Source organism: Hemicordylus capensis, chromosome 2 (assembly GCF_027244095.1).
Source record: "Hemicordylus capensis ecotype Gifberg chromosome 2, rHemCap1.1.pri, whole genome shotgun sequence".
NCBI classification, from domain to species: domain Eukaryota; kingdom Metazoa; phylum Chordata; class Lepidosauria; order Squamata; family Cordylidae; genus Hemicordylus; species Hemicordylus capensis.
This window is the reverse complement of record NC_069658.1, coordinates 312,377,471-312,400,131: the sequence shown is the minus strand read 5'-3', so window position 1 is coordinate 312,400,131 and position 22,661 is coordinate 312,377,471. Positions and strand designations below refer to the sequence as shown.

Here is a 22,661-nt window from a genome sequence, read left to right as displayed (position 1 = left end):
AATTTGAAAATAGCAGGAGTAGAATCCCTCCCGCCTGCGTACCCACAGAACCGGGGTGATTGCACCCTTCTCCAACAACTCCCGCACCTGCTCCCGTAAGGTGTCTGAGCATGGAGTGATCCTCATCCCCGAATAATGTGGAAGGGACTTGAACTCTGTAGCGTAGCCCACCGAAATGATTTTCAAGTACCACCGCTCTGATGTTATGTGGTGCCATACAGGGGCATGGCTTGCCAGCTTGGTGTTGTTGCTTGGCGCTGGTGGTAAGGCCTCTGCTGGTGGGGATGGGGAGTGGAGTGGTGTCCGTGGGCAGACCTGAATCTCAAAGACGCTTCTGGGAATCAGGCTGCTTGGATCTCTGAGACTGAGAGGACTTGTTCTTGAGTATGGTCTCCTGAAGTCTCGACGGTCTTGCTGGCAGAAAGAAGATCATTGCCTTCCCGAGTAAGACCGATACTTTGGGTTGTAGGACGAAGTGGAGGCTTGAGCTGTAAATGTCTTGGCAGTGAATTTTGACTTCTTGAGCTGCTCCATAGTTGAATCTGTGGCTTCACTGAAAAGTCCGATGCCATCAAATGCCAGTCCCTTGTATGGAGAGTCAACGCCAGCGGTGCAGTACTTCGGGGTCTCGGTGAAGTTGGAGCCAAAGAAGAGATCGGTGTCCGAAGAAGAGATCGGAGAGACAGGGACCTGGCTCTCGATGTTGAAAAGAACGGTGTTAGAGATGGAGGTTGGGTCGTTGACACCAAAGTCCCTGGCGACGGTTCCGATGTTGGGGAGTGGCGTATAGCCATGGATGAATGCGAAGCTGACGGAGGCGATGGTGTGGGTGTCAGCGCGGTGCTTAGACTTGGGACGCTTTGACGCCGAGAGAGATTGCTTGGATGTCGAGGCCGAGTGTGTAAGCTTCAGTGGTACATGAGCAGATTTCAACGCTGAGGACGGTGTCGTAGAAATAGTGCGCGCCATCAATGTTGAAGCGGAGGGGTGCGATGCCGGACGGGCCAGCGTTGACACCGGGGTCGATTTAGTGGACTTCGACCGATGGGGGTTGATATCGAGGGAGGTGCTGAGACCGATTTCGCGGGCGATTTTGACCTCAAAGCCGACGAATGCGGCTTGCCCAGTGTCGATGGACTTAAGACATCGTCATAAATGGCAGCCCTTAAACGAAGCACTCTATTTTTGCGCGTTTGCCTCAAGAAAGACAAACATATTCGACAGGTTGAGACATTGTGCTCTTCTCCCAAGCACAGTAAGCACAAGTCATGTAAGTCCTTTGAGAGGAGCTTAGCCTTACAGCCGTTGCACCTTTTGAAGGACTTTTTCTCCTCAGCCATAATGGGGTGCGCAATTGGGTGGTCAGGGGCATTCCGAGTCAGAATAAACCAGTCAAGTCCGTCAGCCAAAACGTGTCAATTTGCCAAAACGTAGATCGTCAGACAGTCCAAGGTCATACACTGAATAATCAAAGGGGTGTGTGTGTTTTGGGTTGGTTTTTTGTTTGTTTTTTAAAGAACAGATGAACTCATGGAGGAACTTAAACGACAGGAGGCGGCAGACCGAAGTCTAAATGCTATGGCGGTCAGAAAAGAACTGAGGAGGATGGCGCCCAGCCTGCCCTTAAATAGCATGCTGCTAGCGTGGAGGCGGGGCTTGGATGCCTCGACAAGCTGAGGCATGGCTACCACATGGTCTCTGTGCAGGCGCAGAACCCATTCTTATGGATCTCGATGGAACTTGATCCAGATCTACTTGTTGCCAAGCTGCAGACTCACAATGTTCACTAAAGCGCAGATGAAGAAAGAATGAGGGGATGAGGAATGGTGAAGCCGCATATAGCGGCTGGGGGCGGGGTTCCCGCCCAAAGCATGAGAATTGAGCTTGTTAGATTCCAACGAGGTCTCTGCACAGGCGCATAGCCCATTTGTGTAGAAGACACATCAAAGAAGTTTTTTTGACAACTGGCTCCAGTTTCAAAATATTTAGCAACAATATTCCACAATTCCATTTTTCATCAAATGTAAAATACAGAAGAACCTCATTATCCATGGATTTGGTATCTGTGGATTCGTGTATCTGCGGTCGGGTAAAAGATACCCAACCTCGGCATATGCAGGGGGAGAAAGAAAAAAACACATTGACCTCACGTATCCACGGGGTGGCCAGAAATGACCGTGGAGATAATTTCTGGTTGCCATTTTGTTCGTCGGAGCCACAAAATAGCTCTATTTAAGTTTTTTAAAATTAATTTTAAAAAAATTTTTTTAAAAAATTAAAATCGATTTTCAGCTGATTTGGGGGCATTCTGAGACACAGCATGACTCGGGCGGAGCAGCAAAGCAGGGTAAGGAGCTTACCCCCATGTTTCCCCCTGAAAACTGGCTGATTTTTGACTGACAAGGAACCTAACCCGTGTGATCCCATAGCTCCAATGCCTCAATATGAGCAGTTTCCATAACCATGGCTGCAGCTGGGAACAGAACCTCCACGAATATTGAGGTCCACCTGTATTGCATCTACTCAGGATTTTACACTCCCTGTTTTGATTTGAGTTTGAGGGAACAAATTATCCAGGGTAGCTCCAACATTTGAACATATTATAGTCGGTTACTATACACATTTATTTAAAAGTAAGTCCTACTATATACAGTGCGACTTATTTTCAGGTAAAAGTGCATAGGATTTTAGCCTTATAGACCTTTAATAATATAACTATGTTACTTTCAGATGGTTAACAAAACAGTTTGACAAAATAATGAGCCCTAGCTTTTCTGTTTTTAATATATCAGTTTAACTGTTCAGTATGTATATTTCACATAGATGGGAGAAGGGAAGACTGAAAATCTTGTAAACTACAACCTTAATTGTTTTACCTATTTAAAAACACATTGCTTGAATAATAGAATTTATTTCCCTCAAAAATCTTTTTATAAAAAGATAGCTCTGGTTAAGCTTATTCCTTGAAAATGCAAAAAACATGAAGAAAAGTCATGGTTGGAAGATCTACAGTAAATAAAGCCATGGCCTTTGCCTTCCAATAACAATATTATTGCTATAGTGAATGAAGCAGAGGAAGTGAAGTGTGTCAATGTCAGTGCTTTAGGGAGATGCTCATTCTTCTCTGGAGTCTGGATATCTCCTTGGCAGTCAATATAGCTGCTAACTTATGAAGCCTACATGCTGTAAACCACAAGCATTTTTATTTGTTTTCCATTCATCACTTTCTCCTACCACAGGTTATGTTTTGCAATCATACTTAGTTTAAAGGAAAAGTCCTTAATCATAAGACTGTGTCATAAAACAGAATGCAGCTTTTAAAACAGCAGGTGTCAGATTGAGGCACAATAGTAGCAAAATTCCATTCTCTAATCAAAATAGGGTTGCAGCCTCAAAAGTTGATAAGAAACGCAAGGATCACAAAGTAGCTGATAGCTATAGCTAAAGTAACTGTTTTCTGTATTTAAATAGCTTTCAACACATACCTTTATTGTATATTGATAGGCTCCTGCTTTTGGCTGCCATGGAAATGTCAAAATGCTTGGTGAAAGGGTGATTGGAACATAAATGTCTACTTCTTGCTGGTTTGCGACTGGAACAGGTAATGTGTGAACACCTCCATCCTATAAAAATAAACAGTAATTAAATATTGTGCTTACTTGAAAGCAAATTCTGTCTTTATTTTAAAAGAAGCCGTTCAAGAAAATGTTAGAACTGCTCCACATGTTAATTTTTTGATACCTACATGAATCTTGGTATCAAAAAACAGCATGCATTTTCCATCTGTAATTGGCAGGACAGGTACATGGAATGAGACTCTCAGTGCTGCTAAATTAAAAAACATTGGCTGATATCCTAACCAAGACTTGGTTAATGAGGGACTTCAGGAATGCAACTGGAACTTGTGCACAACTGCTCCATCCAGTCCCTCTATGTGCACACTATTGTGTAAGCTGGCAAAATGTCCATGCTTTGCCCACACTTAGGAGTGCTCTAGAAGAGATGAAACATGTCGCTGACCCTCAGCAATGTTTTTCCTCTCTTCCACAGCACTTTCAGAGTAGAGACAGAGCAAGAATATTTCAGCCACTTGCCAAATGCATGCAGGTAGAGGGACAGTGGGAATCACACATGAGCCCCACTCACATCCCCACACTCCCTCATTAACCATGTGCTTTGCTTGTTAGGAAGTCAGCCACAGTATTGAAAAACATATTTGTATCCACACTCACATACTAGAAAATGCAACTGTCAAAATGCAGAGACCAGGAGCAGTAGGCAGGAAATACTCTGGACACATCCCAGGGGGCGGGGAGGGGTTCTCTTAAGAGGCGGCAGGCAGGTCCTGCCTGCCCCTCCTGGCAAGCCTCTGCCACCCCATGCTACCCCGTCGCAGTGCTGTTCTAAGAGAAACATCCCCATGAAAGTGGCAGCCTGTGCCGCAGTCCCTTTTAAAATGCCCTGCGGGAGCGACACAATGCTTCCCCCAGCATCCTTCGTGTGGTGCTTGCGCATGAATCAATGCCATTTGCGGAGCCAGTAACAGCTTGCTGGCCCTTCAAATGGCGTTGACACATGCGCTGATGCCATTTACATGCTGACGCCGTACGAGGGATACTGGAGGAAGCATCCTGTCGCTGCGGTGGGGTGTTTTAATGGAGACTGCTTTCATGGGGATGTTTCTCTTAGAACAGTGCTGCAATGGGGTGGCGCAGGGCAGTGGAGGACTGCAGGAGGGACAGGTAGGCCTCCTTTTAAAGGAACCCCTTGCCCCATGCCGAAATGTTTCCGCTGCAAGGAGCTGAATCATTCTGGTGCCTCTTCAAAGAGGCGCTGAAATGATTCGGGCACATCCCTACTAAGCAGGTTTACTCAAACATAATCCCCATCATGTTCTGTGGGATTTCTAATATAGCATATTAGAGTGGATTCATGGTGTCTCATTGAAAATCTCATTTGCTATCATAGAATCCACACTCAGAATCCTCTGAAACAACAGCACCCTGTACCCCATGGGTTAGAAAGGCCACCCCTTTGCCCCCGATGTGAAGCTATACATTTGCTGACACCTCCATGCTTCTTTATGGAGAAAAACCTTAAAGACGCGTAAACTTCAAAAATCACTTAAAAATCGCCCCTTTGCCCAATTCCTTTCAAGTAATTCAGGTAGCTTCCTTGCCCACCCTAGGAACTACCAGCCACCACACTCCACTCTACGACACCCCTTTCCCCCCGACGTGAAGCTATACATTTGCTGCAATCCTCATTATTCTCTATGAGGAATTCAAAAATACTTTAACAATTCACCAATAATCAGAGGAGTGTCCAATTGCCTTGGGATTTTTTGGGTGGTAGGCACCCCTGTCTGTCTACCACCCACCCCGCTTTTGTGCCCCTAGGTGTGCCACAATAGGGGATATGGACTGGTTCGGGTCCCATTATATTCTATGAGAAAAATAATTAAAAATATTTAAAATATTCATAAAAAATCATAGGGGAGTCTGATTGCTTCAGGGTTTTCATGATTGTTGGCACCCATGGGTGCTCCACAATAAGGAATAATGGCCTGGTTCGAGTCCCATTATATCCTATGAGAAAAAAATAAAAATAATTTTCAAAAATTCATTAAAAATCGTACGAGTGTCCGATTGCTTTGGGGTTTGATTGCTTTGGGGTTTGGGTGACAGGTACCCCTGGGTGTCAGCTACCATCCTACCAATTATTGGGTGTCCGAACCGATCTGAACCAGTCCGAACCAGTCCGAATAGAACTACCCCGGTTCGGTTCGAATTCGAACCTGCAGCCCGAACCGGATGACTCTTTCAGTTCGGATCCGAACTGCCGACGTTCAGATTCGAACCGGTTCAGATTCGAACCAGTTCGCACATCCCTAGTGGATTAAATTGACCTAAAGAAGTGTCAGGAGTAGAGTCCACACACTGCAGTGTAAATTCCATAAATATTAACAGGACTTATTTCAAATAATATGTTTATGACTGAACTGCATAATATAATGCAGTTCTATTAAAATCAGTAAGACTTTTGCTATTGACTTTGCTGTAGTTTGAACCACATAAGAAGTTATATTTCCTATCAGTTAGATTTCATTCAGGTTAAATGCTTCAACTTTAATGCTTCAAATTTAAGTGTAAGTCAAAATGTTTCTCTGCAGCCATACCTGATCTACAACAGATGTTAAAGCAGCAGTAATAATGGTTTGTCCATCCTTTATTGCTTGCACATGATGATACGATCCATTCAGAGAAGATTTCAAAACTCTGAAGTATTCATTTGACCAGTACATATCAATTCTTAGATTCTGAAATTTTAAAAAGGTGACTGTATTATTGAACACAGTGCATAAGAAGGTACTCTGAATACAATACAGATGAATACATGAAGCAGAAATAATGGTGGCATTTCTGATTATGTGTTCAAGGTACTGTTTTCTTTGCATAAAATGTTACATTAAAAAACCCCCAATAAAAACCCACTTTGTTGGTCTTGGGACACAGATTAATATATTCTTGAGAACCACTCAGCACAAATATGATCTAGGATTTTAAATGGCTACAGCATTTCTGAACACCATGAACAGCAGCAACTAAGCTGAATTATACCTGAACCAAGTTATACATCCCTTCTCTGAAGGGCAGCCCTTTCAACATAGGAACATAGAAACATAGGAAGCAGTGGTGTGCACAGAACCAACACGGTGCGGTCCGATGCCAGGGGGGTCTTCCTTTAAGGGTGGGGGAGGGAGCACTTACCCCTCCCAACACTTTTTGCCTGCCGGTGATCCGTTTTTAGGAAACATCTTGTGGCGGCAGCATACCTCCCTGCTGCCCCTTCCCCTGTTCCTGGCCAGAAGCAGTGACTGCATGTGCACCTGCCGTGCACGTGCCCGCCGTGCACATCACACGCACACACGTACATACGTTGCACACATCACACGCATGACGTGCACAGTGTGCATGTGTCCATGAGATGTGTGCAATGCACATGGTGGGCACATGCACAGTCGCTGCTTCTGGCCACTTATAGCCAGGAACGGGGGAAGGGGAGGTAGGGAGGTATGCTGCCAGCCCAAGAAGTTAAAACAGAGCGCCGGCAGGGGAAAAGCGGTGGGAGGGGTGAGTGCACCCTCCCCTGCCCTTAAAGAAAGACCCCCCCCCCAGCCTCGAACCATCGAGCTGGCACCTGTGCGAACCAGTTTGGAAGCCTTTGAATGACCTTTGAACCGGTTTGTGCACACCACTAATAGGAAGCTGCCATATACTGAGTCAGACCATCGGTCCATCTAGCTCAGTATTGTCTACACAGACTGGCAGTGGCTTCTTCAAGGGTGCAGGTGGGAATCTCTCTCAGCCCTATTTTGGATAAGTCAAGGAGGGTACTTGAAACCTTCTGTTCTTCCCAGAGAGGCTCCATCCCCTAAGGGGAATATCTTAGAGTACTCGCACATCAAGTTTCCCATTCATATGCAACCAGGGTGGACCCTACTTAGCTAAGCAGACAAGTCATGCTTGCTACCACAAGACCAGCTCTCCTCTCCAAATGAGGTGAAGCAGAAAAACTGGCATGGATATAGCAGCAGAAGTATTCAAAAGAAGGCCTCCAACCACCATTATACAAAGTCCTACTACTATTAGGCCCATGATCTCCATAGTCTAATCCTTCTCAGGAAGTGAGATGAAAGAGAATGGGTATTTTTGGAGTTGCAGCCAATCCATGGTGGTTCTCTGTCATCACTTCTCAGGACAGTAGCTGCTCAACTAACAATGACTCTCATTCAAGAGTAGCTCACTCTGGTTGCCTAATACCACTGATGTACCCTAAATTGCACAGTCATATAAATCCACTTGCTGACATATTGATTTAAAACCTCTAGGCTCTGCTTGCAGGACACCAAAAGACAATCCCCATAAAACCTTGCAACATTTCAAAGACCTCTTAGTGATACCCACCCCCACCTCACCCCCAACGACATCATGCGATGCTGCAAAGGAAAGGGGACTTTTTCTGTCAACAGCTTCCATAGCTGATTTCAGTTTCAATTTAGGCTATTAAATTATATATATACTTTTAAACTGCGTCTATTTCAATGAATTAAAAACAATTTTTAATGTTCAACATAGGAAAAAAGACATCCAGTAAGCAACTTGTGAACTTAAAAAAAAAGATGTTAAAGAAAATGGGAGGCTTAAGTTAAAGCTACTGCTTGAAAGTAGTCAGTGGCTTGAGGTGTGCTTTGTCCTTTCTTCTTTCAGGGGTTTTTGGTGCTGCCTATTCTTTCCAGCACAACCCTAAATTTAAAGCAACAGGACAATTTCTGATATTTTCATTAGACGTATATACTTAACATATATAAGAAAAGGTATTCTTACATTTCACTTACATCAGATAAATACACCTTGTTACTTGATTTATCATATACTTCAACAGTTATTTCATAGAGCCTTTCTGTTTCCAGGACCCACCTATCACCCGGATGAATTGAAAATCCTACAAAGCACAAATACATTGAAAATCGTACCACATGGGCATGCATATTTGATTTAAAAAAACAGCTTTCTAAAAATACTGCAGCTTTGTTCTATATATAAAAAGGTGGCTTCTAATAACTACAACCTAGATGTCTAAGCAAATCCAGCAGATTATTAAATTATGTGACTGAAATAAATTATATAAACCATATACACGTGTTTGATATTTCTAACTAATCAGTTGTAAGATCTTATATTGAGGTAGTGAAGAACTGATTTCTTTTCCCTTTGGAGAATGTAAAAGGGAAGGACATGTGATGAAAAGAAGATTGGGAACATAGGGAAGTACAGAATGAACAGACAGCTCACACATTTGCAACTTTATTGAAAAAATAGTGTCTTGGGATACTAGATAAGTGTCTGAACTAACAGCCACCCACTGACAAGTGTAATATAATTTATACTACATACACACTAACACAATACATGGAAGCTGAACATAGAGCTATTCTATTATTATTATTACTAGATGTAAGCATTTATTTCAAAGAATGCAAAGGTTGTTTATAAAGTAAATAAGAAAAGCTGACGGATTACAGTATATTAAATACTGACCTAAGTATCCTGGGTCCACAACATAAATAGTGCTGTTTGGTAATTTGGAAGCACCTTGCATACTAATGCTTGAAAATTAGTCAAGGAACAAAAATTGTGATAGAAATGTTGCAGAGGAGAAAACCACTAAAGAAAGAAATTTATATTTTTTATAAATGCATTTCTATTTGGCACAGGTTGTCTTACCAATCAGCAAACAAAATATTATCTGAAGTTTGGCAGCATTTGGTAGTATGGTGCTTAAAGTGGAGAAATACAAGATGAAATTGAGTCCTGGACTTGAAATAACTGAGGACTGTGTGGCTCAATATATGATGACCCTTTTCACACAATTATTTGAAGCTATGTTTAAAATGGGTTCTGATCTTATGAACTCATGCCAAGGTGGGAATCTGAGACCACAAACCACCTTGGCATAGGTACACACAATCATGCTAATTATCAGTAAGACATATTAAACCTAGGTTTGAAAGACTGCATGAACCAGGTCTATGTCTCACTTCCCCCAGCCATTCTAAAAATGATTGTTTGTATCTTACAGCAGCCCATGAACCAGCCTCCATATTTTCAGAGGCATCCCTGAGATTGTAGCAGTTGTCCCATTCGCCAGTGAAAGGCATGTCTAGAAGACCCCCATTCAGCCCTTTCAACGTCATTTTAACTTACTAAAGCTCACTTATTCTGCAACGACTTCCTTTTTCTAATGATAGAAATGATAATGTCAGAATGAAGGATTGTCACAGTAACATCCATGTTGCTCTCTGCTGTTAGTAGATGTCAGATGTTTGGCAGCAAATTAGGGTAAACACACCTATAATTTTAAATGCATCTGTTGACCTTGCAAGTCTCAATTTTAATTTGTAAATAGTAATTTTTTTTTGCTTGGAGCTTACAGTCCCCCTTCTTATAAATGGGGATAATTATCGCCACTTCCCAATCATTAGGGACCAAAGCAGTCTTATCAATAAATGTAAATAGGAAAGCCAGGATTGGTGTCCACCATTCCAAATCGTTATTAAGGACTTCCGCCGTTTATGTCTTATTGATATTTACTTATTTTACTTGCTTTCTTTTGGTCAATGACCGTAATAAAACTGAACTGAACTGAATTTGTAGATAGTATGCATGGGAACACATGAATCAGATCAGAGCCATGGTGGAGGACAGAGTGGTTTAATACTTTGCTACTGTCATGTGAGGCACTGGCACAAATGGAAGCCATTAAATTGTTCTAATGTACATAGTACATTAAATAGTATGTACTACATGTAAATAGTACATGTGGGGTTACAAAATCTGGATCGAAACTATGGTGAAGACAAAGCTTTAATCCTCTTCACTTTTCCTCCAGCCCCAGCCATGGTTAGAATCCAGTTTGCATTAGGGATATGCAGACTGGTCCGGAGGTTCGGGAGTTTGGGATCAAATCGAACTGCCCCACCCCCCACCCGGTTCCATCCAGACCAGAACTGAACCCCTGGACAAGTCCGCAATTTTTTAAAAATTTAAATTAACTTTAAATACCTCTAGTCCCTTCGTGGGCCTTCCTGTAGGCAGTGGGTGGGGGGTTCACAAGGGTTCCCCCTCCCCCACCGGCCCCTTAAATCAGCGTGGCGGGCCTTGAAAAGGCTGCTTTCTGGCCCGTTTGGGCATCTGTAAATGTGAGTGGTGGCCATTTTGGCCGCCGCCGTGCATATGTAAATGGGGTCCCCTGGGGCCCTGCAGAGGCCATTTACACTTGAGTAGTGGCAACCAGAATGGCCGCCGCTTGCACTTACAGAGCCAGAAAGCAGCCTTTTCCAGGCCCGCAGTGGTGATTTAAGAGGCCAGCAGGGGGAGGGGAAACCCTCGTGGACCGCCCCCCCACACTGCCTATAGGAAGCCCCACAAAGGGGCTAGAGGTATTTAAAGTAAATTTTTAAAAATAAATAAATTGCAAACCACCACCACCCCCGACCGGATGGGGGTTTCGATGCAGGCGGGACTTCCATGCGGGCGGGACTTCCATAGCCACCTTCCATGCTATTTATAAAATGAAATGGAGTCGTACAAGGTCAACAAATGCATTTAAAGGAACAATGAATTTAACTGTCAGTGAACAATTATGGTGGTGATGAATGCTGGTACTTTCTGCAGGTATTGTAGCTATTGCTTCTAACAGCTACTGTTAAGGTAACCTGGAGGTCTCTGAACACATGGAAGTTAATTCCCAGCTGCTATGTGAACCAGAACTATTACTTTCTACAAATATTCGGCTAAAGATAGAACATCCATTGATCTGAAGAACACCACACAGAAAGGATATTTTTGTGGCCAAGTACAACGTTAGTCTGTCCCCGCTGCAATGCAGTAACTGTGGAAGTTGCTGGATCCAGCTTGGCAACAGGCCAGGTTGAAACTCCCTCAGGGCTGAGTGTGTTGTTCTGAAGCTGCAGTTCATACTGATCGGAAGGCATCATTAATTCTGTACATAAAGGAAGCATGAGAAGCAATGAAAGCAAAAAGGTCTTATTTGGATCATGTCAATAAATTTGTATCTAGCACTTATATAGTTAATGGATTTTTAACTGTTTTCACAAGAAACACATTTTTGTGTTAAGCTAGAATGTTACCTTGTTTAATATTTTTATCAGGTATAGGAAATGTAAATTTCCAACCGTGCTTTTAAGACTCTAATAGCAGAACAACGTTGAAGTGTGGTAATGGAAATCTTCTACAAAGGTAATCAAAATTTCCATTGCCAAATCTAAAGGTTTTTAGGAAATGATTAGATTAAGGGGTTTTAAGTTCAGTTTCTTTAAAGCAGTCAACTTTTCTTCCAGTTTCATCTGTGGTTTACAATTACTTATCCCAACACTCTGAATTTAGTTTACAGCTAAATTCTGGATTCCTTTAATGTTTTTCTACAGGCTACTATTATCTACTTGGATTGGGAAGATGTGGTTCAAAACCCTGCTCACTCATGAAGCCCACTCTCAGCCTACCCTACTGCTATTGAGGTTATTTGAGAGATGAAAAAAAAGTTATCTCCAGCATACATCATCCTGAGCTACTTTAGGAAAGGGAAGGGATATAAATGTGAAATAATTAAACATGCTTTGAATATTTTATGTGTTATTGACACTGGCATTGTACAGCATTAATATACATATTTAGAATCAAGCGACAAAACATTATTTTCCTCACTCACAAAGTGGGCAAGTAGATTAGTAATGTGGCATGGGCAAAGAGTTCTATCAGGCTGTACCATAACAGTCCAGGGCAGCGTAATTAAAGTAGCCTGTGGCATTCATTGGACCATAGAGTATGACAGCACTTACTAACCAAAGATTAATATTATGACAGAAGTAGCACACATACCAACCTTATCAGTAAGTTTACCTGTGCTGTCCTGCTACATCATTAAGACACAGCACTGGTAAATAATTATAGCACTACCTTTTTGTGCATGTGCACATACGTTGTTGTAAAGTTGTCATGGGGCAGTGTTTGTAGGAGTACATTCAGATCAATATTATGCAGCCCAACTTAAATTTTCATGCTACTTTCTAGGGCTACAAGAAATCTGCCAGACTGAATCAAAAGTTGACTGAATCAAAAGTTGATTCAGTAAGCAGTTCAAAAATCCCACAGACTATTACAGCCTTATTACCGAAAATAAGACGACACCAGAGTAATACCCTGCTAACTTGGCAAAGAGGCACCTTTTAATGTGGTGGTTCTCTTTATTTAGCAGGGGGAGAGTAACTGGCCCTATCCACCCCCAACACAGTAAGTGACTGTTCCTGATGTCTATCTTGTGTTTCTTTTTAGATTGTGAGCCCTTTGGGGACAGGGCTCCATCTTATTTATTTCTTATTTCTCTGTGTAAACCACCCTGAGACATTTTTGGAAGAGCGGTATAGAAATCGAATGAATGAATATAAAATAAAATAGGTCTGTGACTATCTTAATACATGCAATTATTTTTCCTAAGATATATTTACATCCATCTCTTGAGAAAGCATGTTTCTGTTGACCATACAATATCAAACTTGGAAGAAAGACAAACCTGTAATCTTCCCTTGCCGTATTTTCTGAACTTTATATTGCACAGACATTCCCACCAGCAGGTAGATATCATAAGCTGGATTTAGAAGGATGTTTTCCAAAATAAACAACCTGACTTCAGCAGCAGGAACATTCTGTTGATTAAAAAGAAAAGGAATTTAAAATTAAAGTAACTTGTACTGTTACTGTAGTATGTACAGTTCGTTTATTTTTATTTTTTAAATAAAATTAAAACCTGGGGACCTACTGTAGCATTTTACTAGAGATTTACTGTAACACCAATTGCATTGTAAAAAAAAAATCAACACTTTATTAACTATTTTGTTTTTTTAAGTGATGGATTAGAATATAAAATAAGTCATTGTTGTCAATGCTATTTCAGTGTTAATTTAATAAAAATACAAAAACTGTTTGAGGGCTATTATGTACCCCATCATTTATTTAATATATACAAAAAAATATAAAATGAACATCATCATAACATTTTCCCCCTTTCCCCCAGATGCAATCAGGTCACTGAACCCTTCAAAATTTGAGCTATCCTCCAAGAATATCTTGGCAGATTCTTCTTTGGCAAGCTGTTTTGCTTTGTTTGTCAGAAGCCAGATGTAAATGCAAGATCAGCAGCAATAGCAGCAGGAATATGAACGAAGCAGCCAGCCCACCTGTATTTATATCTGTGACTTACTGGAGAAATAAGCTTCTGTGAAATAGTCTTGGACATATCCCTTCCAATGCTCTCTAATAATGTAGTTTTTATTTCTCTAGCCTAGGTGGCTTTAGTGGCCTTCTGAAGGCTTGATAGATGAAATCCAGGCTAATCCAGGCACTTTGCTAGCTATAATAGCTGACATCACTAACAGTGTGTATGTCCAGCAAAAACAAACCAACCACACATGCACTGCTAGTGACCCCGCTTGTGAAGCATGGATGCTTGCATGCAGGAGTGTGTGTGCAATTTTTAATGATTTTTAATGATTGTGTAAGGAGAAGGAGGTCCAACTGTGACCTACCTTCAAGGGTCCGCCAAATAGATAGACTAAGGCATGTGTCTATCCCTAATATTCCTACCAGAGACACTTTGGTTAGAGGTGTGGCTGAAAATTAGGTGAACCAGTCACCCAGAGAAAAGTGGGAAATTACTAGACATGTTCTTCTTATATAATGAAGAATACAAGTGCCATATCTTGTATTGCTTGCCAAAATTTTGTTATTCTACTGTAATGCTGAAAGTACCAGTTTTTAATCTATCTGTCTGGAGCTGTCTGAATATTGTTGTGCTATGGTGAAGACTGCTTGCTAAACAATACTGCAATGCATGGTAGTGGGGAAACACTGACCACTTAACCATGATCCAGCATTCTTATGTGGTACCCACCCCTCCTTTTGTTCCTTCCTTGACACCCCTCCCTGTCTTGACCCAGACAGAGGCACTGAGTTGCCCATGCAAGTTATTTACATGCTTCTTCAGAGACAGAGTTTTATTGATAAGAGACCCACATAGAGATGGAGACGGCCAGGAGTGCATATGCTGATTCTAGAACAATCGTTTACAGCATGATTGACAGTTATGGAAAAATCCATCTGAAAGCTACAGGGGCAGATCTACGCATCTGGAGCCCTATAAAGGAAGTTGTTTTTAGGCAATACGGCCAGAGGAGTAACTAGGGAAAACGGCGCCCGGGGCAAGCACTGAAATTGCGCCCCCCCTGCTGCCCCCCCAACATACATCTGACTGACACACGTTTCAGAAAACTTTTATTTAAAAATTTTAAAAAATTACAAAAATTACCAAAAATTTCAAAATGCACTACATACTTAGGTTTTTCCTCACAACAACCCTGTGAAGTTGGCTTGTATCTCAAACATCAGAATTATGATGCAATGATGATTATTATGATTATGATGCCCCTCCCTCACGCCCTGGTTCTGTTCCTGACTTTCCCTTGTGAGTGACTATTTTAACAAAACGAAAACCAAGGACTCCAAAGTAATTCGAGGGACTAGGGTGATAGTGCTAAAGACTCCTTATTCTCCCGCTGTTAAAGAAAGACTACCCTTTTCCAAAACCGTGCGCTATTTACACCAGAAAAGGTTTCAAATGGAGGGGGAAGCATTTATGCATTTATGCTTTGTTTTATGTTACGATTTCAAAGTTAGAAAAACTATAAAAGGGCCATTTTAGAGAAGATATGCACTGCCTTAGTTGCAAATCCTGCTTTTTTGAGATTCCCTGCAATTGAATAAAGCGATAATATACACCTTTGCTATTTAAATTGGTTGGAGAGTATTTATGACAAAAAAAATGAAATGGCATTTCAGATGCAACATTGATTGCCTAAGACCACTCAGATTTAACTAATCTTCATCACATTGACAAAAAGAGCAATTAAAATTAAAATCCATGACTGAAACCAAACCACTTTGGGGTTGTTTTTAATGAAAGGTGGTATATACATTTAACAATAAATGTTTAGAAGTATATACTTTCACCCCCTGCCCAACCTACAATTAATTCCAGCTTATTTTCAAAGGGCTCCAAGTTTTATTTACAAATTGCTTGGCAGCACCAATGTTTAAGTAATCGCTAATTGCTCCTAATGATAGTTTTACTTATTGTTAAATTTATATACCACCTTTCATTAAAACATTCTCTGTTCATCTGATTTTCAGTCTGGTTAATTAAATCGGTGGAGGTTTAGACTTTCCTGATGGGCTGAAACAGCTAATCCATTTTGATGATGACATATAATTAAATTAGCTTGCATTACATAGTGAAAAAGTCCAGGAAGGGAGAGATGGGGGGATGTGGAACCCAAGGTTCCACATCCCCCCATCTCCCCCTCCCTGAACCTTTTCAGTTAAAACGTGGTTAGATTATAGGGGAGGAAGGACTTGAATGAGCAAAAAGGGGAACTGGTTCGGGCGTTCAGGAAGTTGTTCAGAAGAGGGAGTTGTTCAGGAAGTTTGCTCTGGTGCATGTCCTCCTCTCGACGCATGCGTGACTGGTGGCGGGGCGCACCGGGGAGTGAGAGTCAGAGACTTGGACTACGAAGACGCCGCGGCACCCAGTGCTGGATGAGCAATGCCAATGGGGCGGGGCGGTGCCGGGACCGGGGGAGGGGGACTGCTCTGCAAAAAAAAATAAATCAAAAAAAATATATAATTTTTTTCTTTTTGGCGCCCCCTGCCAAGTGGCGCCCGGGGCACGTGCCCCCCTGCCCCCCCTATAGTTACGCCTATGAATACGGCAGAACAATAAGGAAAGCAATCCACCTTATCTATCCATCTAACTCTTGAGTATTGACAGAGGTCAATTTTCATAGAAAGAGCGGTTTTTTGGCTTGTCACTATCGGCATGCGAGGCAAATCTCCTAATGACACCATCATCTGGGCCAGATCCGAGATGTCTGCTTCCTACACTTGTCAGCCTGAGTGACCAGAACTGGGATTCTGTGCTTGATTGCTGAGCCTAGATGGGATAATTTACACTCTTTGCCATATTGGAAATTCCTCTCTGTTTAAAACCCTCCCCCTCCCTTCTGTCTGACAAACAGCCCCAGAGTGTCTGAGCTGATTGCCTTGTTCTTCCCTTCCCTTTTTCACCACTTCACTTCCCCCCACCCAACTTTTCCTTCCGTTAATCTAAGTTGGTCTTCTCTCCCTCCCTTCTCAGTTTAAACTCTTGTTTTCAAATTTGCTCAGTGACAGTAGATAACAGCTTACATGCATCCAATATTAGGAAGCGAGTATTGTTCTTTGAACTCTGATTGCTAAACATTGTATGCAGTATTGCCCAGATGCTCAAGTTATGGTTCTCTTTTCTTACAATAAAGCTTACATTTCTTCCATAGCTTTGGGTCTTCCATCCATGAACCATATTAAGAAACAGAATTGTGGGAGTTGCAGCACCAGTTTCCTCTTCACTCTGGTGCCTGTTGATTGAGCATGCACAGAGTGCGGGTGGACCCCTGGTGGTAGCCAACAATCCCACTTCCTGTAATAGCTGCATGCGAGCTGAAAGTAGGTCCCTGAGAGCTGTGCATCCCTCAGGGACCTACTTCCACATCATATGGAGCACTTATGGGGAGGCGATTGGTGAAAATCACCCTGCTTACATGAGTGGACCACTAGCAGTGCATGTGTGATTGTTTTCACTATATGAATGCACCATTAGTGAATATGCCAGCCACATTTCAAGTAAGCAAGTTGCAAGGGGTCGTCTGAAGCTTCTTGATTGAAAATTACTATTAAGTCTGGCCATCTACTGACATGAAGCTGCAAGTTGCTTGCAAAATTTGCAAAATAACTTCTCAAACAGAATAAGTATATATTCGGTGTAAAGTCCATAAAGAAACATTTTAATGTTTTGCAAAGAAGGTTCTAAATATTAAAAACATGTTACTACAGTTCAGCTTTGAAAGGAAATTACTTCATCATTGGTATATTATGTACCACACAAACCATTTGTACTGATACTTTTATATGCACCACATTCCTTGAAAAAAAGAAGGATAAAAGGTGGTATTTTCAAAGCAATGTGTTCCTTTTTTCACAACAACTGGAAATAATAGGTTCTGACCTAAATATCTATAGGAATAAATAGTAATATATAATTAAAGCAGAATTTTGTGGGGAATATTGAATTGCTAGCACTGTAAGTGCATGGAACTTTCAGTTTCCTATGCAATGTAAAAGGGATATAATATATACCCTAACATCCATCAAAGTAAAAAAATTATTACAGGGGGATGAGAAATGAAACAGCATATTAAGTAAGGATGTGAACCGCATTGCTTTGGTGCACATCCAAGTGAGGCAAGGGGTTTCCTTAAGAGGAGGTGGGCAAGTTCTACCTGCCCATCCTTCAAGCCCCCGCTGCCCTGCCATGGTGCTGTTCACATGAAAATACCTCCTGCAAGCGGCAGCTTATGCTGCTTGCCCCTTTAAAATGCCATGCCGTGGCGATGGGATGCATACCCTGGCATCCCTCGCATGGCGTCAGCATACAAATGGTGTTGAATCATGCGCCAATGCCATTTGCGTGCCGATGCCGCTTGCAGGAGGTATTTTCATTTGAACAGAGCTGCAGTGGGGCAGCGCGGGGCAGTGGGGGCTTGGAAGATAGTCAGGTAGGCCCTGTCTGCCTCCTTTTAAGGGAACCCCTCGTCTGCACCGAAACATTTCGGTGCCAGGGAGCCAATGCCTTTCGGTGCCTCTCCAAAGAGGCACCAAAACGCTTCAGGCTCATCCCTAATATTAAGGCCACTTGACCTCATTAAGGTTGATCCTTATTTGGAAATGGAGTTGCAGAAGGGTGGAAAACATGGATTTTTTTTCTCATTCTCAAAGGGTTACTATCCCTCTTGATACCATACAAACATTTTTTTAAAAAAAATCAATAGTAAGAATACAAAGCATAAAATCTCTACCTCTGTTTTGGAATAATATCATTACCATTTTAGTAATGGATGCACAAGAAAATTAAAACTAGAGTACCCCAAACGCCTTTCGTACTTTGGCCAGTTTTATTTTCTCATAATGCTCAAACAAAGGTTTGTGAGGCAGTACCATCTTCTGGTAACATATCGTGTAAAACCCAGCAGTCCTCAGCTTGTAAAGGCAGATGGCAAGACACCACCAACCTAGTTTCTACCCTTAAGTCTACTGTGTTTGGACATAGATGCATGAAGGGCAGTCATCACTGTTCTATAGATGATCAAAAGTATACAATCATTTATGGCGTCTGCTCAAGGAGAAGTTATTTTGGTCTTCAGAATTTGTAAAAATACGGTATTTGACAAATATTTTTCTCAGTACATAGGTCTGTTGTTTTTTTTAAGAACCCTAAGGTTAAAAAACAGATCTATAACTCTACAACTGAAGAATTCCCTTGCTTAAATTTGAGTCCGTGGCTTTGAGAGTAAGTGTACATTATTAAATTCTGTGGTTATAATTACATTGCCTTGAAAGCAGAAGGTTCTGTGCTTTGGGGCAAGAAATGGATGTCAACTTGTCAAAGAAAATTGAAGATGGCAAGTTAACTTAAGCAACAGTTTTCCGTATTGCAATGTGGGTATTCTTTATTGCCATGTGGGTGAATGAAGTATAGTTTTCAATTTTCTCTAAGCTTTCACAAAGGGTATGAAGAACATAATGGGCAGGGATTCCTCAAAATCTCAAAAGAATATTTTCCATTAACCCAGTCAGTTCAGCCAAAAAAAGTTGATGAAAAAGGAGTGAACCTGCTGAAATAAGAGAAATACCCCCACTTTAAAATGTTAATAAAGAATGCTTGCTATCTTCCTTACTGAAATAAGGATAAAATGCATTTTAATCTACTTTTAATCAACTTGTAATATAGTAATCAATATCAAATTCATTCAAACATATGCTGATTTTAAAACTGCCTATTTGTCTAGCATGGGAGCTGAACTTTAAGAGGTGAAATTGGGGGTGGTCCACATCTTGTGCATTGCATTGACCTTCAGACATTAGGAAGGTGAGAGAAGAGGTCCCAACAGCTTACCGCTCTTGACCTTGTTACTGTTGATACAATAACAAACAATAAATGAATGGAGTGCGAGTATGGGCAGATAGGATATCCTGGGGGGAAAACAACCAGTAGACACTGGTATTAATCGTTATAAACATTTAGCAATGCTGCAGAACTGGATATATGAATTGGGTCAGCTAAATTACCTGTGAGGGCTGCATATGTGCCAGTTATTCTGATGGGTTTCTGTCTGGAATTCAGTTGGAATGTGGGGCCTCTTTCCCAGCTCTTTCTCTGGGAGACCAGAACCAGGAACAACATAGCTGGTGCACCAAGTATGGCCTTTTCTGGGAAAATCCTATTTTATCAGAGTTATTGATTCTTTGGCAATGTCTAGATGAGACTACTGCAATGCATTATATGTTCTGGGCTACCTATGAAAAGTGTTCAAATTCAACTGGTTCAGATTACAGCAGCCAGGTTATTATTAAAAGAATGTCTTCTTCATCAGAACCCCACCGCCCGATGAGATCATCAGGAGAGGTCCATCTACAGTTGCCACCGGCTCAACTGGTGACTACTCAGGGACGGGCCTTCGCTGCTGCCCCGAAGCTTTGGAATTCGCTCCCTAGTGAAATAAGAGCCTCCTCATCTCAAACAGCTTTTAAAAACTCTTTAAAGATGCATCTGTTCACCCAGGCTTTTAATTAATATTGTTTTAATGATTTTAATACTGTTTTAAAATATTGTTTTAAATTTTTTAAATTGTTGTAACGTTTTAGGAACATAGGAAGCTGCCATATACTGAGTCAGACCATTGGTCTATCTAGCTCAGTATTGTCTTCACAGACTGGCAGCGGCTTCTCCAAGGTTGCAGGCAGGTTGCAGGTTTTAAATGTTTTGTTTTTGTTTTAACTAATGTTTTACTTTTTCTGTTTTTATTTTGTTGTAAACTGCCCAGAGACATAAGTTTTGGGCGGTATAAAAATATGTTAAATAAATAAAATAAAATAAAATAATAAATAATTGGGACTCGCTATATTTTGCCAGTGCTTAAAGATTTGCATGAGGTTTCAGTTTGTTTTCAGGTACATTTCAAATTAACACTTTTGTCCATTCAAACCATATTAGTCCCATATTAGCCTTCCCATCTTCTGTTGAGGCTATGGTCTGGGTGCCCCCTCTACTTCAGAAAAAAACTGGATGGCCTTTTTCTGTGACGTACACAGAGCATGGAAGCCATGTGTATTTGTTAGGGACCTGTGTCACTATATATGTAAGGGGGATGTAAACAACATAACACCTCCCCCCTCTTTTTAAACTTCAGAATATTGGAAATGCTCTAGTTATCTAGTAATCTCTAGTTATGTTTTTGTGTAGTGTCATGAGGAAATTTAAGACAAAAAGGTGCAAATGGAAAGTCAGAATGTCTTCAGACACCTCACCAGATACTCAGCAGCTTGAAGAAAGCGGTGGATAGGTATGAACATAACAACAGCCCTGCTGGATGAGGCCCAAGGCCCATCTAGTCCAGCATCCTGTTTCACACAATGGCCCACTGGATGTCACTGGAAGCCTACAGGCAAGAGTTGAGGGCATGCCCTCTCTCCTGCTGTTACTCCCCTGCCACTGGTACTCAGAGGCATCCTGCCTTTGTGGCTGGAAGTGGCCTATAGCCCTCTGACTAGTAGCCGATGATAGACCTCTCCTCCAGGAAGTTATCCAAATCCCTCTTAAAGCCATCCAGGTTGTTGGCTGCCACCACATCTTTAAGCAGAGAATTCCACAAATTGATTATGCGTTGTGTGAAAAAGTACCTCCGATTGCTGGTCCTAAATTTCCTGGCTGAGAGTAATTATTTTTTCATTAAAAGGCCTTTGTAATCAATACTATTTTGCTGTTTTATGCTTTGTCTGTGTTCTGGGATTTTGTAAGCGCTGTACTAGAATGTACAATTTGTCTCTTGAGAGTTCTTATCTTTTAAATTGTCAATACAATACCCCACTGAATTCAGACTCACACAGTGGTATATTCTCTGATTAGATATTTTCATGACCTTCAGCTTGTAAAAAAAGCTTACGACTGATCTAAATGCTGGAAGTGTGAAAAGCCATTTAACAGAGCCAACTGAAACAAGCATACCTATGCACAGCATACTATGCAGTACAGTGTGGAAACATGTTCAGCACTAACATGCCACAGCATGCACATGGGAGTCACAGCATGTCATATGGCATTACATACACATTGGTATCACCACAAAATATGCACAGAATTGCCCTAAAACACCTCATGCACAAAGATGTGCCACTGGAAGTATACTAGAAACATAGGAAGTTGCCTTATACCAAGTCAGATCATTGGTCGATCTAGCTCAGTATTGTCTATACAGACTGGCAAGGTTGCAGGCAGGAGTCCCTCACAGCCCTATCTTGGAGATGCCATGAAGAGAAATTGAAACCTTCTTCATGCAAGCATGCAGCTGCTCATCCCGGGGGGAATATCTTACAGTGCTCACATGTGTCCCATTCAAATGCATACCAAGGCAAGTACTTCTTAGCAAAAGGGACAATTCATGATTGCTACACAAGACCACTTTACACACAACATAAAACAATCACAGCAGCACCAAAATATCTGCAAAATGTTAAATCCAGGTGACCACAACCATGTATATGCCAATACAGACATCATATATTACATGAAGATACGCTAGGCATAAGAACAGTCCTGCTGGATCAGGCCTTTTTCACACAGTGGCCCACCAGATGCCTCTGAGAAGCCCATAGGCAAGAGGTGAGGGCCTGCCCTCTCTCCTACTGTTGCTCCCCTGCAGCTGGTATTTAGAGGCATCTTGCCTCTGAGGCTGGAGATGACCCACAGCCACCAGACTAGTAGCCATGGATAGACTTGTTCTCCATGGGTGCCTAAGCCCCTTTCAAAGCTATCCAAGCTAGTAGCCATCATCACATGCCATGGCAGATAATTCCATAAATTAATTATGCACTGTGTGA

General features: G+C 41.7%; 1 protein-coding gene across 1 annotated transcript in view; it reads right to left on the bottom strand.

Annotated features, from left to right (window-relative positions):
• NUP210 (nucleoporin 210) overlaps nucleotides 1-22,661 on the bottom strand; it is a 182,868-nt gene that overhangs the window by 117,938 nt on the left and 42,269 nt on the right. Inside the window, exons 6-11 of the mRNA XM_053299000.1 lie at nucleotides 13,153-13,285; nucleotides 11,409-11,565; nucleotides 9,102-9,172; nucleotides 8,399-8,505; nucleotides 6,179-6,319; nucleotides 3,486-3,623 (exon numbers count right to left, since the gene is read on the bottom strand). Coding sequence (XP_053154975.1) covers nucleotides 3,486-3,623; nucleotides 6,179-6,319; nucleotides 8,399-8,505; nucleotides 9,102-9,172; nucleotides 11,409-11,565; nucleotides 13,153-13,285 — 747 coding nt within the window. The remainder of the gene's footprint in view (nucleotides 1-3,485; nucleotides 3,624-6,178; nucleotides 6,320-8,398; nucleotides 8,506-9,101; nucleotides 9,173-11,408; nucleotides 11,566-13,152; nucleotides 13,286-22,661) is intronic.